This window comes from Etheostoma cragini, chromosome 21 (genome assembly GCF_013103735.1).
Source record: "Etheostoma cragini isolate CJK2018 chromosome 21, CSU_Ecrag_1.0, whole genome shotgun sequence".
Lineage (NCBI taxonomy): Eukaryota > Metazoa > Chordata > Actinopteri > Perciformes > Percidae > Etheostoma > Etheostoma cragini.
Window position 1 is genome coordinate 21310038 of NC_048427.1, and position 17967 is coordinate 21328004.

At 42.7% G+C, this 17967-nt stretch overlaps 2 protein-coding genes and 1 long non-coding RNA gene across 4 annotated transcripts in view; all 3 read left to right on the forward strand.

Annotated features, from left to right (window-relative positions):
• mrpl27 (mitochondrial ribosomal protein L27) overlaps positions 1 to 1366 on the forward strand; it is a 3383-nt gene extending 2017 nt beyond the window's left edge. Inside the window, exons 3-4 of the mRNA XM_034859857.1 lie at positions 431 to 498; positions 901 to 1366. Coding sequence (XP_034715748.1) covers positions 431 to 498; positions 901 to 1107 — 275 coding nt within the window. The 3' untranslated portion in view covers positions 1108 to 1366. The remainder of the gene's footprint in view (positions 1 to 430; positions 499 to 900) is intronic.
• Positions 1 to 3385, forward strand: part of LOC117936625 — a 20684-nt gene extending 17299 nt beyond the window's left edge. Inside the window, exon 3 of the long non-coding RNA XR_004654986.1 lies at positions 3328 to 3385. This is a non-coding gene — a long non-coding RNA (uncharacterized LOC117936625). The remainder of the gene's footprint in view (positions 1 to 3327) is intronic.
• A 1350-nt stretch (positions 3386 to 4735) lies between these two features.
• Positions 4736 to 14978, forward strand: LOC117936621 (ras-related protein Rab-37-like). Of its 2 annotated transcripts, XM_034859856.1 has the most exons (9): positions 4736 to 5007; positions 10676 to 10786; positions 11601 to 11642; positions 11791 to 11857; positions 11956 to 12008; positions 12495 to 12560; positions 12875 to 12931; positions 13017 to 13093; positions 13612 to 14978. In XM_034859856.1, exons 1-9 carry the CDS (start codon positions 4852 to 4854, stop codon positions 13718 to 13720), a joined length of 738 nt encoding a protein of 245 aa, XP_034715747.1. In that variant the 5' UTR covers positions 4736 to 4851; the 3' UTR covers positions 13721 to 14978. The 2 variants fall into 2 exon arrangements, with proteins under 2 accessions (XP_034715747.1, XP_034715746.1); XM_034859855.1 differs by having other exon boundaries at positions 12875 to 13093.
• The last annotated feature ends 2989 nt before the right edge of the window (positions 14979 to 17967 follow it).

Here is a 17967-nt window from a genome sequence, read left to right on the forward strand (position 1 = left end):
CGTGCCCTGCTAGCAGCATTATAACGTTGGTCTCTGAAGTAAAGGCTGGACTACAACAGAGCTGTGTGGACCAGTTGGTGAACAGGGTTTCTGTCGGAGAAGGTTAAGGGTGGGGGGGTACTCTGGGCTTTTTCACTTTGTAAACCTATAACGTTCACAAAAAGATATAACACATTTAAGGAAAAAGCCCAAAAGCATAATAAGAGCACTTTAATATTTTCCAATTAGAATAATGATACAGAAATGATCCCTCCCTCCATATCCTGAGTCATATCAGTCAAACATAATCCCAATTAGACATTTTAGTTGTTGTTGTGACTTAGCCTGTCCTCATAAATGGAAGTGGAGTGGAGAAATAAAACAAAGCACCACTACCTGATAGTGTCTGACAGGTTGGCTGATCTACCTTCTCTCTTCATTTGGTCCCAAGGGAACTTTGTCCATGCGGGGAACATCCTGGCAACACAGAGGGTGATGAGGTATCAGCCAGGAGCACACGTGAGTTTCACTCTCTGTATCAAAGATGTGATGGGGATGAGGATGAATCCTTTTAATTTGGTTGATGTACATTAAAAGAAACAATGATTTCCCACAATTTGCCACCGTAGCTAACTCAAAAAGGAACAGGCCAAGGCTTACTTTTGTCTATCTTTATAGTCTATCTATATATCCTATCTCTATACCTATATGGTCCATAATCCCTATAGAATCACCCAGAAATGCCACCAAATAAAATGAAACCAAATAATCCTAGTCATTTTAATCAAATGTCTTCATAGCCCTTTACTATTTTAGATTGTAATTTATTTTAACTCAACAGAGACGTTCACTTTTATAATTCCTCATTTAGTTGGTTGGCTGTGATCTGATGGAGTGAAACAGTCTCACCTTGTCCCGCAGGTGGGTATGGGAACCAACAAGACACTGTTTGCTCTGGAGGACGGCTACGTCAGGTTCACCAAGGAGGTCTACGTGCCCCCCCCACGCAGCCCCGAGGCCACCCAGGTCATCACCAAGCTGCCAAAGGGAGCCGTGCTCTACAAGACCTTCATCAACGTCCTGCCAGTCAAACAGGAGGGCAAGTTCAAACTGGTGGACATGGTCTAAGACTGCCTGGGCTGGACCGGGACGTTATGGTGTCCCACGTATTCTCGTGGTGGCCAGAATCAATCGGAGGATTTGTGTTGACTGACACGCACTGATTTCTGGAGATCTAAGTGGACAGCAGCCCGAGAGCAGAGCTGAGTCAGTGGAGACCTGCAGACTCTGGCCCCTCCTTGGCTTCCTGCCCCCGTTATTACGTGACAAACTCTATTGCACCTATAAAACAGAAGTTCATGTACACAAGACATAATAAAATGTTTCCACTAAAGGTCTGACAGATATTGTGTTAACGGGGTCAGGGAGGGGCTAGCCTCGCGTTGCCAGCTCCGGATACACCACAGATGCCTTCTGGGATAGGAGAAAAAAATGCTCCGGGTTGTTAAACCCGTCACAGTGGTCTTGGGCATGGGTGTAACACAACATCCTGGGACCTGTAGAAAGGTATGTTCCATCCACAGCTATTCATTCTAGCATCTTTTTGGACCCACCTCACATGAGGGCCCTGGGTACTTGGTCATCTTATTTACCCCCCGGTCCGACGTACCTGGTTTTTGGTGTTGGTGACTCTCCTAAATCTCAGGAAGGAACCTGTTCTGGGGGGAACATCTGCACCCTGCTAAAGGAAAAGCCTCATCCAATATTAAATGAAGTTAACTGCTGACAGAACACAGTAATGTGAGCTGTAATACTGAATATAGTACTGTATGTACTGTATTCAAGTTTGAAATGTTCAAGTCTACATTTAATGACTTGGGTTTTGTGTCAAGGGTATTATCATGGCTATCATTAGTACGTTAGTATGTTGGTAGTCATGCATTGCCAGACCCTCCTCCACAGCGCTGCAAAGGAGGGTCTGACTAGTCCACACAGCATTCAGGCATGTGAGAAAAACCTGCTCTGGTTTAGCGGCATTTCTTTAAACCAATCACATTTGTCTTGGGTGGCGCTAAGCTCCAAACGGCAATTGAGCAATCCCGGAAGTGGAACCTCAAGGATCCAGACCGGTATGTTGGTAACTGCTTTCAGGGCCAGGTGTAATGGTTGGAAAGGTGCAATACCTAAACCAGACCACTAGATGTCCTACCAGCCCTGCACCAGTCTACGTGCTCCTCAGTTTGATTTTCTATATCAGGGTCTGCATTGCACATTGACAAAGCAGCTCTTTTTCTTCATATAGTGAAGTTACAGAATATAACTAATAATTCATTAATAAAAAATAACACTTAATCATAAGCAGGGTTGTCCCTGTTATTATAAGGTTTAGGTGCACCTAAGCCAAATGATTGCACCTAGAAGACCTTTCTCAGATCTAATGAGTTTAGTTGGACTTCTTTAGCAAGTTGTGTCTTTAAGCTTGCTGAGTGCAGTTTCTTAATTATCTGCTCTAGATTTTCCAACATTTTAGACGCAGATATGGTGATAATAATACTACAAAACCACCCAAGAGACAACACATGAGACCCAAAACAACCCCAAAGAAAACTAAAAGGACCAAAAAGAGCCACAACATGACTACAAATGCCTAACCCCCCCCCACAAAACACTCCCACTTAAGTCTTCCACAAAGATAGAGAAAACACTGAAATCTTAGGAATGATACCTTCTAGGATTTATGATTATTCAGTCACTTGGGTAATCTTTCTCTGAGCAATCTGTGTATAAAATATGTTTGGAATGATACAAGCTTATCAGCGACATCATTAATCGGCGTGTCTTTCACAGAGCCTTTATCGGGATCAGGAGATAAACGGGAAGCGTTGTATTTCAGAGGCTTGTGGTATGCAGGGGGGGGGGGGGGGGGGGGGGGGGGGGGGGGCTGGAGGCTGTAATGAAGCAGAACGAGTTATGGAAGCGTGGCGTTTGCAGCCATGGCATTCTGTTTCTTACATGGTGGAAGCTAAATCACGGTCTGATTGAATTATGTACCAAGGATGAAGAGAAATATTTTCATAAACCACAATTGCCAAACACATGAGTCCTGAAGTCACTGAACAGCCACCGGTCAGTATCAGTGGATGCACAAACAGCAAAGTGCAGGGTAGTTGCCCCAGAGGCTCCCTGGTTGGGGGGGGGGGGGGTTCTGTGGTTATTGTTTGATCTGTTTTAAGATAAACTGTGCTGTTGTACTCAAAGTAGTACCAGTCCCTGATATCTCCAATATGTTCTTTTGCTGTTTGGAAATGTGTGTCGAAACTCAGTGTTTAAAGTATGTCTTCCAACCAGCGGTGGAATGGAACTAAGTACATCTACTCCAGTACTGCACTTTAGTCCAAATGTTGAGTTACTGAAATGAATGATTCAGCAACTATAAAAGAAAAAGAAAAGAAACAAAAGAAACAAACCTGGATTATTAGTATGATTTTCTTCTGTGGCCCTACAGCTAAGCTAGGTCTGTGAGCTGACGTCAGTCAAAGTGTGGACATATGGAAAGGTTTGATTATACTTGGGACAACACAGAGATGTCATCGTCACCGGTTGGGGAGTGTATAATCATACCTATTATTATAAAAAGATCTATCTCTTCTCTTGTCCCTGATGGCGCCACCCGCTTGGCTTAAGTCCCTGAAGCCTTGTCCCTTATGCTGCAGCTTGGAAACAAACTCTAGGCCCATCAGACAGACAGGGACCTGGAGCCATGTGCTGGGCAGCAGGAGGGAGGTGGTCCCTGGGGTGCTGTGGGGGGTTGAGTGTTCGTCGGGGTGAATTGACAGATAAACACCCAGAGAGCGCAGATCTGCAGGGGACATGTCAAAGGACTGGCGAAGGGTTTCTTCATCTGTTGGTGGAGGCTGGAATGCAATGGGACAAAGGAAATAATACGATGTAACAATGATGTAATCGGGGCTTTAAATTGAGACCCGCCAACCTGCCAAATGCCGGTATAAATGAACTTTGGCTTTTATAACATTGTAAAACAAACCAGAAGAGCTGAAATAAAGTAGTAAAGTTAATTAAGAGGAAAAAAGGGCCATTCAACACGCTTCCACCTCCGACTGCTCTCACTCAGGGGGCAAAGTTAATGCAGGCATCCACATCACTCTGTGTGTGTGTGTGTGTGTGTGTGTGTGTGTGTGCGTGTGTGTGTGTGTGTGTGTGTCAGTCATAAAACATTGTTTTGAAAAAAAGAAAGACATTTTGAAAATCCAGAATTCCAAATATTTTTGGTGATTTCCCCAGCAGAGATCTGAGGACCAGGTAACCTTAGTCCTCATGAATATATTGTTAATATAAAAAGATAACATGGTGTGTTTTCAAAGATTAAAATGTGCTAAACAAAGACAAATTTTAAAAAATGCAATAATGTTAACCTGCTGTTTAAGTACATCTGAAATGTGAAAGTATAAAGATAAATACTCAAGGCGAGCCGCAGGGCAGTACTTGAATGCGTCCTCCTCCTTCTTCCTCATGTCCTCTTATCCACTCCTTCTTCCATCCTACAAACTTCACATCGTCTCCCATACTCTCTCTATCCTCCTCTGGCTCCCATCTTCCTCTCCTCCCCCCACCCTTGGCGTGGTGTGGGTGCGCGATCACGACATGCCTTTCAAATGTGAAGTGATGGAGGGGGAAGCGCGCAGACTGTGATTCACTCACTCCACAGGAGGAGCTTAGAGGACAACAATGCATGGAGAGAGGGAGGGGGCGGGGGAGGGAGAGAGAGAGAGAGAGTGAGAGAGAGAGCTGCGTGGTCTGTCAGCTGTCCCCCTTCAGCAGCCTCCTCTCTCTGTGTTCTGAGAGCACGCCAGGATGGAGCGGATGGAGTCGATGGAGCCGATCTCGGCGCACTACACCACGGCGTACCCTGAGATCCATCCCGATAGCGGCTACGAATCCCGAGAGACGGCCGACAGCCAGGCAAAGACCCCCCCCGCTCCGACATATGACGAGGAATTAGTGCACAAGGTATGGCCACATGGTTCCGTAAACGCAACAGCTGCTTAATGCGACACACACTGACACTTCAAACTTTGCAGGACTGCTGTGCTTGGTTTCTTTTTCTATGATGTCTCTATTTGTGTACTCCCATCCATGAAATGTCCTAAAGTAGCCCGGTCGTCCAGGCGGGTACGCCTCCGCGCTGGACCGGGTGTGCGCTCTCCGTGGTGCTGGTCTTCAGTTGGCCGTTGTTTCCAGTTGGTCCGTTTGTTGCGTGTCATTCTGCCCCAAACACATCAGTATATCTGTGATGAAGACTCAGTGGTGCTCTCACTCATCAGCTTCCTGATTCAGGTTGGAATGGGGCTCAAAGTGGTCCTTTTGTACAGCAAGGCTCCCTCGCCCCCTCTAGACCTGTTATCATCACTTCAGCTACATTTGAACACCTTTGGATTGTGTTATTCAAATAGGAGATTGTGTCACTTCCGTTTTTAAATGAGCAGTTAGATGGAGCATAGTCTCTCCAGACCTCCCCCCACAGCGCTGCAAAGGAGGGTCTGGCTAGTCCACATAGCCTTCCTGGATGGGAGAAAAACATGCTCTGGTTTATTGACATATCTTTAAGCCAATCACAATCATCCTGGGTGGGGCTAAGCTCTGGACAGAGCCACGTGCCTCTGCTAAAAAGTCTCAGGAAGAAAGTTGTTTTGGTGGAACATGTGCAGGGTCAGAAGTAGTTTTGGTCATCAACAGAAAACTCAGATTGGACAGATAGTCTAGCTAGCTGTCTGGATTTACCCTGCAGAGATCTGAAGACCAGGTAACCATAGTCCTCAGATTGGACAGATAGTCTAGCTAGCTGTCTGGATTTACCCTGCAGAGATCTGAGGACCAGGTAAGAGGGCGAGGCTATGAAAATGTGTTTTAAGACAGCATTAAAAGCTGAGACAGTGCCAGTGAAAACCATGCTACAATAACTGGAAGATGAACAGCAAAAGGTCAATCAGCCCTGACCCTAACCGGGACGTTGGGCCAGTCGGGGCCTGACCCAGCAGCTCCCCCCCCCTGATTGATTTACTCTGATGCCTTGGCCATGTAAAGCCTTGTGAGGAGATTAACATATACTTTAACAGTAATAGGCAACGAGAGTGAAGAGGCTGAAACTCCCTGGGTGGAGGCCATTCTCATCCCAAACCATCTTTGAACAGTCTGCCAACACATCTGACCACCAGTTGTCATGTGACTTACTGATGTCACATGACAACCACTTGTGAGATGCAGTTGAAGCTCGGAAAAACTTTATTTGGACCCGTCCAGAAACATTAGGATTGGATACCACCAAGGAGATTATAAACCATATCTGATGCATTTTCTTTGTAGTTTTGTTGATATCAAAATACATTGATTTCATTCAAAGATATCAGATCAATCTTTTTAGTCATGTATGGGTTTCAAATTTGACCTTATGTCATGTCTGGAAATATTCAAGCTCAATATTGTTTTAGAACAGTATCTATATTGTGTCCATGGCCTATCTGTATGTCATTAACCTTAGATTATGTTGTTACATATTCAAACTTAGAATATTAATCTGAGTCTGTCAGCACCAAAACAGCACTTTTGTGAAGGTAAATGCACAATTCTCCTCTTAACTCACATTGTATCTTATTTCTCTCCTAATACTAGACCGATCTCAAAGATTGTGTTTCCCATCAACAACACAGGAAAATAGAGTCCAGGTTGAAAATAATCGTATCTACCATTTGATGTTTTTATGATCTATCTGTTTTGACTGCATGATCATATCACCATATTATCTAATGCCTTGCGTGCCACAAATTACAGGTCCACTCAATCCACAGAGAAATGCACACAGCCAGAGAGCAGAAACTGGGCCTTTAAACAAGCTGTCAGGACTTCTGTATACACATATATATATATATATATATATATATATATATATATATAGACCCAGAACGCTGACCAATCAGAGCAGACTGGGCTTTTTCAGGAGTGGGGCTTAAAGAGACAGGCGGTGAAACTGAGCAACAGACAGCATTTATATTTATATTTTCATATTTAGATAGGCAGGATAAGAAAAATAATCAGTCTTAACATTAAAGCATGTAAATATGTTCTGGTAGAAACCCAAAATACATGAAAATGAGCATGATGTGGGACCTTTAAAGCTTGGAGGGCTGCAGGAGACTCGCGAGCTCCGCGATGAGTACCACTGGCCTACTTAGACCAGGGAGTCAGCGAGTTCAGACCTCCTCAGGCTGGCATCTCTCCTCACTGTGGATGGAGCAAAGAGAAGAGAGAAATGTCACCGTATATCATTTAGCTGTATAGCAAACAGCTTCCTTTTCTTTCCTTTTCTTTCTTTCTTAAATGATATTTAGTTGCTTACATCATGTTTCAGACATTTCACAATTGTCTGATGGTGTTTGGACACCAACGCATATGGGGGGACACATATTATTGTTGAAAAACCCCAGAAAGTGAAAAAGAGCAGTTCTTCTACAGTAGGATGAGGACGCTGCTGTCATTAGTGTGAGTTTACTGAGAACTGATGGTCTGATGAGACATGAGCCCTACGGCTGCCCTAATGTACCCATAATGCACGTGGACCAGCTGCCTTTAATTGCCTTGGAAGCAGTGTGTGTCTGTGAGTGTGCAAGTGCAACGCTTGCCTTGTGACGAGATGACAGCAACACAAGCTGTTCCAGCATTTAGAAACCATTCTTTCATTCTTTCATTTCTCTCATTCTGTCGCTCTGATGCACTTTTTGTGTCCTTGTTTAGGAGGGGGGGCTTTTCTTTCACTCCATTTCACCTGTGTTACCCCAAGGGATCATGCATGGGGCTTCTTTGAGTGCTCTTTGGTTTGTTTTAGTTTGTCCCTTTGCAGGGGTGGGACTAGAAGGGGGGGAGTGCCCCCCCCCCCCCCTTCCCCCTGTAATCCATTGGTGTAGAGAGAGGTCAATCTGACAATTCTCCTTTTCATTGGATCAGAGTACTGTCACTCTCTGACTTTTCTGCAAATCTTCCCAGGCCTCATCACATGACCCATTCATTTTTCCATGACTCTATCCTAAATTCAGATAAACGTTCCCATATCACCTACTCACACACACACACACACACACACACACACACATAAAGTCACACATAGTACATTGCCGTTAAGGTAAATTTGCATCTGACAGACTTTTAACATTGGAAGCTACAATAACCTGCTACTGTTCTGTGTTTAATCCCAGCTGTGAGCATATGGAACAGTCTAAATCAGATGCGATATGACAACTGTCACGCTAAATTACATTCTGGCTGTGCCACACGCGTAATACTCTGGTGGAAAATGAAAGGGACTGTTCCCATTGCTCAGGCAGAGATCAACACAACTTAATGACTCCATTCCTACAGTATTCTCTCTGTTTCCTACAACGTCCCTAATACCAGCCATACAGTAAAGGGATTTCTGCAAGTCATATTAATAACCATGATGCCTACATGGAAGTTCTTCATAAAGCTTCTGAGTAGGGCTGAATGATTTGGGGGAAATCAATCAGCAATCGGATTTTTCTGCCAGATATTGCAAATTGCGATTATTCCTTTTTTTCTATAGTTTAGCTAAAGTTCAATATTCCCCGTGTAACATACATGTCATGGAGCTTTATAACATGAGACACCCTTAAAACGTCTCTATATTCTTATACAGGGAGCAGAACATAGATATGAACCGGCAGCAAGAAGTGTTTTTCTTTTAATAAGTGTGGAACATTTAACAGTCAAACACAGAACCTTTATCACAAAGCTAAAGTTATAATAATACAAAATGATTCTAATAAAAATATCAGTACTTTCCTGTAAACTGAAATGTGTGATCTGCCTCAGTTCAACAGCAGCACATGTTCCACCTTCCACCGTCATGTTAAATAAAGTTATACCAAATAAAATAAAATCCACTGAAAAAAAGCATTTCGGTTCTTAAATATAAAATCATTATCATCTATGTCTTATTCCTGAACATCTGTGTCACCTAATTGCCTCCGGTCTCCAGTGGGGTTTATGAGACAGGCCCACTTCCCAGCTTACCTCTGTTACCACGGAAACAGAGTCATAGCCTCTTCCCACCACAAACACACTTATCATCACATATGCATGTGGAATTGTACAAGCATGGCGGTGTTTCTCCACTGGTACACACACACACACACACACACACATGCAGGCATCATGTTACATGCTTTCACTGGAACAGGAAACAGATTCCGTTAATGAAGCAGAGAAAGAAGAATATTGTTGCTGGTGTGGATTATGCTCTACTTTATTAGTTTTTCTCTATTGCTAAGAGATATGAAATTATGAATGAGTCTCTTATTATGTTCCCTTCCTCTGTCTCTGTGTTGGCGTTCTATTGCTGCAATGAGTTTTCTCTCAACAAAGACAATAACTCACTTATTATACTAAGTTCTTACCGATGCCTACATAAAGTTGATATGAAAAGTCAGAGGAAGCATGACTGGTGATGCAGCGTCCATATTTAATCCAAAGCTGACACATGACACACTTCTGAGAGTTTCGAAAATCCTTTAAAACGCTGAGATCAAAGGGAGGCTGTTAAAGCTGCAACTGTTGAGAAAAGCTGCTCCAGCTTCTCAGCTCTAATCCTTTCAGCCTTTATCATTCATAAAGCCTTAAGACAAAACTGAGTTCCAACCACAGCCGGGTTCAACAGAGGATAACAATACCCTGACTTCACTTCTGAACTTTTGACTTTCTCACGCTGTGTCGCGTAGTGAAAACCCATCGGTACATTTCCAGTCCGTCATGTGCAGATAGGTGAGGCCGCTTCTCACTTTCATTAGATGTTTAGGGTTAACTCATTCATCACATTCTTATTTCTTTGTTATTGCTTTCCAGGGCTATTGTGTGCCTTCATAGATTAAAGTAGGGCATTAAGGTAGTGCTAAGGGCGAAGGGGGTCTGAGGGAAATGACTTGCTCCAAAGGTCCACAGCGAGATGAACACTGGTAATACTGGCAACGAAAAACATTGGCATTGAACAGATTGGTTTTTCTTCACAATTATCTAATGTCGATGTTCTTCTCTGGCAATATGGTTCAAACAGTTGTGACGTCTTGTTAAGACCACTTTTGAAAATCCACAGACATCCATGACCCCCGGGTCCAACTTGAACTGACCACTTCTGAATAAAGATGACCCATCGCAACATATCAGACACTCAGCTGCATTTTAGCATCAACACTTCCAAACCAGAGACAAGTTGGGCTGTGTCTCATCACAGATGGAGGACACTGTGTGCGTGGGTTGGAGGAGGGGGGAGGGGGGGTACCTCAGCATGACTTTTTAAAGTGGGCTACAAATGAAAGATTGACAATGCAGTATTTACAGCTAGCCCTGTTGAATGGCTCTGAATGCTGCCTTTCTTTCATTTCATTGTCTTAAAGGTTATCTCCCCCAGGCTTGTGAGTCACGCTGTAACAGCGCTACACTGCCGAGCTCTTGTTCAAGATATTGTTCGCGCTGCTTGGAAGCTGAGCTGTCCACCGTGGCGCAGATGCTGACTCACAACCCCAAATCATAAAATGATTGGGTGGTTTCAGCCAGACAGAAATCTTTAGTCCTGATTGTGACACCAATGTAATCGTTGCTGGCTGTTTTTCTGCAGACGATCCTGGTCGGGGACAGCGGAGTGGGAAAGACGTCTCTGTTGGTGCAGTTTGATCAGGGAAAGTTCATCCCCGGCTCCTTTTCCGCAACAGTGGGCATTGGATTCACGGTGCGTGTGTCTGTGTGTGTGTGCTTGCGTCCGTGCATGTGTGTGCAATGGATGCACAAATTGTGCATGTATTTCTTTAAATGTTGAAATAAAGTCAATCAGCTGTAAAAAAAAAACACCCCAAAACACATTGTCTCACTTACCTCTAGTGATACGTAGCCATGCAGATGGTTTTGGTTTAATGGGCCCGGTGTTTGAGATTTCTGCTTCCAATCCTACCAAATGAAAGTAAAAGGAATTGTGTGATTGGTGCTCACAACATTGCAAAATTGTAAAAACAATCAGCAGCTGTTACCCTGGAGAATTGCATTCTCTTGAGGATAAGAAGCACTCCACCTCAACTACGTGAAAGTCCCTCAAACTAAATGTAGGACAGGTTGACCATCACTGTCCTCAGCCAATGGAAATCAGCTGCTTTGGTGGGAACAAACTGGACTTACCCTCAGCCTGTGGACCCTGTAACACGGCATCCAACACAAGTCTGGTGGTGATGTACTGTAGCCGTCCACATCCTAATACTTGAGATGGGTTAAAATGCAGTGCACTACTATGTACTGTGTGTAGGTGACAATTAAGGAATAAAGTTTTTGGTTTGGTTTTATTTGAGAGTTTATTTTTGGAGCACCTTTAGAGGGTTGTTTGACCACTCAGAGCCTCCGTATGTGCAACACTTCATGACCCAAAACTGGCGTCCCAAAAGCTGATGTCCCCGCACAAACAGAGTGAAGAACGCGTCATTTGAATAAATCGTCTCTAATCTGTGCAGCCAGTGCCGATTCTTACATCAATTAAAAGCTCTTTCTGCTTCTCCCAGAACAAAGTGGTGACCGTTGACGATGTAAAGGTCAAACTACAGGTCAGTAAGTAAATCACTTCCAGTGAAAACTTGATGTGCTTCCACAATAGCTGTACTTACGTTAAGAGCACAGGCTGGTTTCCTCTCGGGCATCGGTGTATCTGAAAGTGGAACCAGGCCAAGCTCTTTGGTTCCTTTTCTGTTTCAGATTTGGGACACAGCAGGACAGGAGAGGTTCAGAAGTGTGACACATGCATATTACAGAGATGCACACGGTGAGGAAACAGACACCATCACCAACCTCTACCTCTACCCAGGGACACTGTCATAGTGCAGAAATATAACCATATGTTAAATCTTCTTTTCCCTAAAGCTTTGCTCCTCCTGTACGACATCACCAGCAAAACCTCCTTTGACAACATAAGGGTAAGTCGGGGATATGACTAGCGTCTGGAAAGATATGGGAATGACTTAGGCAGGAAGAGGAAACAGCCTGTATCAACAATTAGTCAACTCTGTGGATCCTTAGTGTGTGTGTGTGTGTGTGTGTGTGTGCGTGCGTGCGTGCATGCATGTGTCTGATTGTGGATTACTATTATAATGTGTGCTACAGAGATGTGATTTAGCACTAAACCCCAGACGTAATCTTTTCCACAGAGAAACAAAGGAGAATCCGTTTATGGCAAATCCAGTTCAGTGGAGTCTAATTTTGGTAACTTAAAGTGACTATATGTAACTTTTAAGTGTTCCATCTGATGATCATAATGAACTGTAACAGCAAACGAGACTAACGGTGAAAACAACGCTATTTTTTACGGTTCCAATTGGAACTGAAAGTTACATGTAGCTTCTTTAAAGGACGTTTTCCAGATCTCAGCCGACTGCAAACACACTTTCTCTGTCTTGTTTCAGGCATGGCTGACAGAGATCCATGAGTATGCACAGAGCGACGTAGTCATCATGTTGCTGGGCAACAAGGTGAGAGGGAATTGTCCGAGAAGCTCAGAAAGTAAAGGAAAAAAGTTGGCTCGGGCCTGGCTCCGACCTGCCTTGGGCTTAGGCCTGGCTCGGGCTTGGGCCTGGCTCGGGCCGGGCTATAACTCAATCATTCTTGACAAAAGACAAAAGAGCTGTGTGCATGCGCACATTTGAGTTTGGGCTTTTAAAAACATGTCAATCAAAATGTAGTGGCCGGACTCTCTGGCTTTTAGAACCCCGGGGCCAAGTACTCTATTACTATTCATGTCATTGGTGTCCTACCCTAACCATACTGCTGGGCCTCTGTGTGCCAGGCTGACATGAGCAGCGACAGAGCCATCCGGAGAGAGGAAGGAGAGCGGCTGGCCAGAGTGAGTTTTTCCTTCCGCTGTGCAAGCACAACTGATGCTGCTGACTGTGCTGCTCACTGCTGTTTCTTCCTCTCCTTGTCTCCAGGAGCATTCAGTTCCCTTCATGGAGACAAGTGCCAAGACAGGAGTCAACGTAGAGCTGGCCTTCACGGCTGTGTCCAAGTGAGAAACACTCTCACGTGATGGCTTTTTAACCCTGCACACTACACCAGGCTGTATGTTTCATACACAAACATAACACAAATAGCTCTGCAGGAGTTACAATGTCACTTATTTAATTTAAAAAAAACATTTATATTACATTTTATACAGAAGAGAACATTAAGTAAACAGGATGACACTAGTTGACACCACACCTCACAGCTTACTTTGACTGCATATATATATATATATATATATATATATATATATATATATATATATATATATATATATATATATATATATATATATATATATATTAATAATAGCGACAGCACTTGTCAGGGTTCAAATTAGCAACATCCACCGGCCAAATGTAGATTTGCTTGACTCACCAACCAAAAAAACATCATTCATCTTTTGAGTGGTTGGTGAAATGTGAACATCCACTTGACATTTGGCCGATGGATGAAGAAGTTCCTTTTGAACCCTGACTGTGGGTTGATTTCCGGTGTGTGACGTCTGTTTCTGTTCTTCAGGGAACTGAAGCACCGGGCCGTCCAACATCCCAGTCAACCCAAGTTCCACATTCATGAATACATTGAAGCACAGAAGGAGAAATCGGGCTGCTGCAGCAGCTACTTCTGAATCTGTGTGGGAGGAAGCCCTGTAAACTACCGCTGCTCCCAGAATACACCATGACGCTGCCACTCACTCTGGACTGAGAGCCACAAGGAGAAACCGAGCTCTAGCCTCACGATACCCACGGTTCCTCTGACGTGGACAGTTTACACAGCATCTGAACAGTTGTTATAGAAATGCAAACAAATAGTGTAAAAAGTTTTTGAATTTGATTAAATGACCGTATGCTATTTGCTTTTTTTGTGAAAGATCATAACCGCCCTTGTGTATGTGTGTTAGGTACAAACGAAACAGCTTGGCTGGTCTGGTCCAAAGTCTGAAAATACTCCTCACCTCCAGAACTCTTAGACGCCAACACCCACCAACGATGGGCTGACCAATCATCGGTGGGACTTACATGCCCCGACAATTATTATAGCTCATAGCTTAGCATGCTCGGCTAGTCTAACCACATCTCGCTCACACTGATTTTTTATTTTTTTTTAGATGTCAGGCTAAAAATAGTATTTCTACCTGCTGATTTACCAATAAATCAATGCTGATGGAGGTACGAGAACGTTACAGACACACCAGTTAGCAGAAGGGGAAGAAACTGAAAACAGCATCCACCCATACACCACTGGCATACGCCAGCAGAGCACACAGTCTTAGGGCCCTCTGAGTTTAAGTCACACACTGCTCCACCCTAAGTGTCATGCAATCCAGCAGGAGATCCAGACCTAGACCAAACACTGTGCCATGGATGCAATTCAACGCCAAGTACATGAAGAAAAGCCCGGTCTCTTTATGACACAGTCAGGCTGGGACATTCTTGATGAACTGTTTTGAGACGCTACAGTCGGCTGCTGGGACTCAAGTGTTTTGGTCCCCTGAAATGTGTCTCTAAAGGAGGAGTCCTGCATGACCCAACACAGCATGATCTACAATGATCTGGGGCCGGAGGTCCAATGTGGTCCTTCATGTAGGAAACATCTCTGTAAATAATGGATTTGTGAGAGTGAGCAGATTTTTGAAAAATAATTTGATATGTTGGCCACAATATCTCCCTCCCCTTATATAAAATATATTTAGCTTTAATGGCTAGATTATGGACTTTGAAGCCTTGTTGCATGTTTGCTGGACTGCATGTACCAACTCTTAGATAGTACCTCCAGAACATATTAAACTGTTAATATGCAGAAGACCAACATAGTATAAACCAATAATTAGAATTTCTCTTCAGATTTAAACTCAACTCTCAGGGTACTTTTTTTTTTTTTAAATACAACAGTTGGCAATGCATTAAAGCTCCATCAATGGATCAAAATGTTTTTTTCACTTGGGGTGCAGCAGAACAAGCTGTAAACACAACATGGCCTCCCAAAACTACACATTTCCCCATCCAAAGTTGGGTGGTAGTTGTCACTGGGTTTGACCCAAAGAGCCATAACTTTTATATAAGACATAGTCATTTGACCTGTTGGTAAATTACAAATATTTACTGTATTAGGGCAGCTTTGAGAAACTCCTGATGTCAGAACAACAGTCACTCACTGTCTGGATGCTCAGGACCTGACACAGGCATCATGGGAAATGATTTCCTTTAGACCTTACACTCATTGAACAGTAGTTTGTTGTCCGAGCACGCTGCTAAAAGATGTCTTTGCTGTGTTGTACGCTGCATAAGAAATAAACTATTTTTAACTGAGCATATATATATATACTTGTGGTTCTTCATTGTGTGTGTGTGTGTTAGAGAGAGAGAGAGAGAGAGAGAGAGAGAGAGAGAGAGAGAGAGAGAGAGTTGTTAATCTTACAGTTTCCTCTACCTTCTAATTAAGTCCTATTACTTTCTTGTTTTTCTTTATTTGCTGAAATGCTGACAGCTCTGGGTGTGGAGGGGCTGTCTTGGTTGTCTCTTTGACATTTTTCTGACATTAATGCCAATAAGGCAAATTGAATTTGAGAGAGAGAGAGAGAATGAGAGAGAGAGAGAAAGAGACAGAGAGAGAGAGAGAAAGAGATGGAGAGAGAGATTGCAATCTCTGAAATTGTAATAAACCTAGAGGAATAAATAGAAACAAAATGTTCTATTTGCAGATGGATCCTTCAAAATAAAAGCGTAATAATTGCAAGCGTGAGAGTCCCCATTGTGACAAAAAGAGATGTGAGCTGGAAGCACTGCTGCAACACAACAAACTACTGCTACTACTACAACTACTACACAAAAACATCCGAAAATATGTACATCCAAGTCCAGTTTTCCTGTTGCTGTCAACACGAACACAACGACTGCTGCACTAAACATGAATCAATGATATTCCTACGCACAGAACATGAATGCATGCATGTCTGTATGCAGCTGCTGTGTTAAATGCTGCTGTGCTCATAGTTGCCAACACTTAATAATAATATTAATAACAATTATAATAACAATAATAATAATAATAATAATAAAACCATGTAATTTATCCTAAATAAGGAAAACTATTCAGTGATTGGTCCATACCCATATTGTCATTCAAAATCCTGTTTGTGGCCCAGCAAAGTGTCAAAATTCATCTTTATGACTGACGCATAAGATATAGTCCTACATTTCTCTTAGATTACAACTGAGATTACTTTTAGGGGCAGCTTTGAGCAGGTTGTTTTTTACTTCTCAGAGGCTTGATAACAACTAGATGACTACTTGATAAAGAAAAGCTGCAGATAAAATCTGAAGTTTATGACTCCATCTTGTGGCCATTCTGCATCTTCACAGACACGATATGTGAGGTTGTTACCTTCCATTGGCCGAATTGTGCTGCACGTTGGGACTGTTGGAAGTTGCTGGAAAAGTTAAAATTACTTAAAGATCTTTTAAAGTAAACCTTGAAAGCCCACGGAGGTTTAAAGAATATCCTTCTTCAACAGAGAATGCCTCCCGGACGGTAACACCGGCGCTCTGATCCAACTGAACACTTCCTATGTCAGGTGTTATAACCCTCTCCAATTCCTTCCATTGCCAAGCCCAAGCTTCCTCAGACAGGAGGCGGAGGGACACATGAAGGAGACCAAGGAAGGCCCAGGTCCTGACTCATGCCCACCTGTTCTACTCAACTTTTATTGAATATTTTTGTGCCTAAATGAGTGAAATCCGGCAGAATTTCCGTCAGCAACAGAGCAATCCCCGAAGTGGAACTTAAAGGATATAGTAACTATTTATTTATAATATTGAACTATAAAAATGCATTGAAATGGCACTGTAACAAATCATGGAGGATGGTCTATGAAAAACAACAATAAATGGGTTAGTTTAGATTAGATTAGATTATACTTCATTCATCCCACAGTGGGGAAATTCCCTTATAACAGCAGCATTTTCTACAATGAAAGCAAAACAAACAAACAAACAAACAAGTAAACACACAAACAAACAGGCAAACAACAGCCAATGAGCAGAGGGTATGGCTGAATGTAAAGAAAGGTTTTGTACAGTGCGGTTGCCATAGCACAGAAAACAATACTGCAGTGTAAGAGTGACCTTAAAATTAACTTTGAACCCCAAACATACAGAAACCAAAAATGTATAATTCTTACTCTCATTTATAACACACTAGGTTGTTGCTAGAAGCCAGGATTTAGAGACGCTGAGGTCAAAAGTCATTTAAAGTCGGTTCTATGTTTTTCTACAAGCTTTAGTCAGTTTCCATTCGCTGCCAGGGACATATTCTGGTGGGAAATAGGTTTGAAGTTGTTGAATTTATTCATATAGCATAGGTAACGTTAGGCCTCTAAATGTTGTGAGTCTAAAAGACATTGGTATCCAGCTTTTAGCACTCATGTTGTCCTCGGGTCAAATTGACCCTTTTCCCTATATCAATGTTCTTTTTTAATTCCCTTAAATAACATGATTGATTCCACACAACGCTCTTTGCCAAGTACAACTCTCTACTTTCATTCATTTTGGGGCGTCTTGTTCAATTTTATAGGATTTGGAAAAAAACATTGAAGTGTTTTTGAAATAGTATTGAGTAAAAGTTGACATATTCCAGTCTGTGATTATCATCAACATCCATTCCTTTCATTTTTGTCTCAATAATTCCAAATTTCTGCTTTTCTAACTGAAACATAAGGTATTATTTCCTATAAATGAGTTTATTGACCATAAATTCCCAAAATAACTGTAAAACTAAAGTTATTTTTACGTTGTGTTAAACATTAAAAAAAGGGACAAAAGGGTTGAAAAAGGCACAAATGTGAGAAAAAAAGTTAAATAGATAAAAAGCATCAAC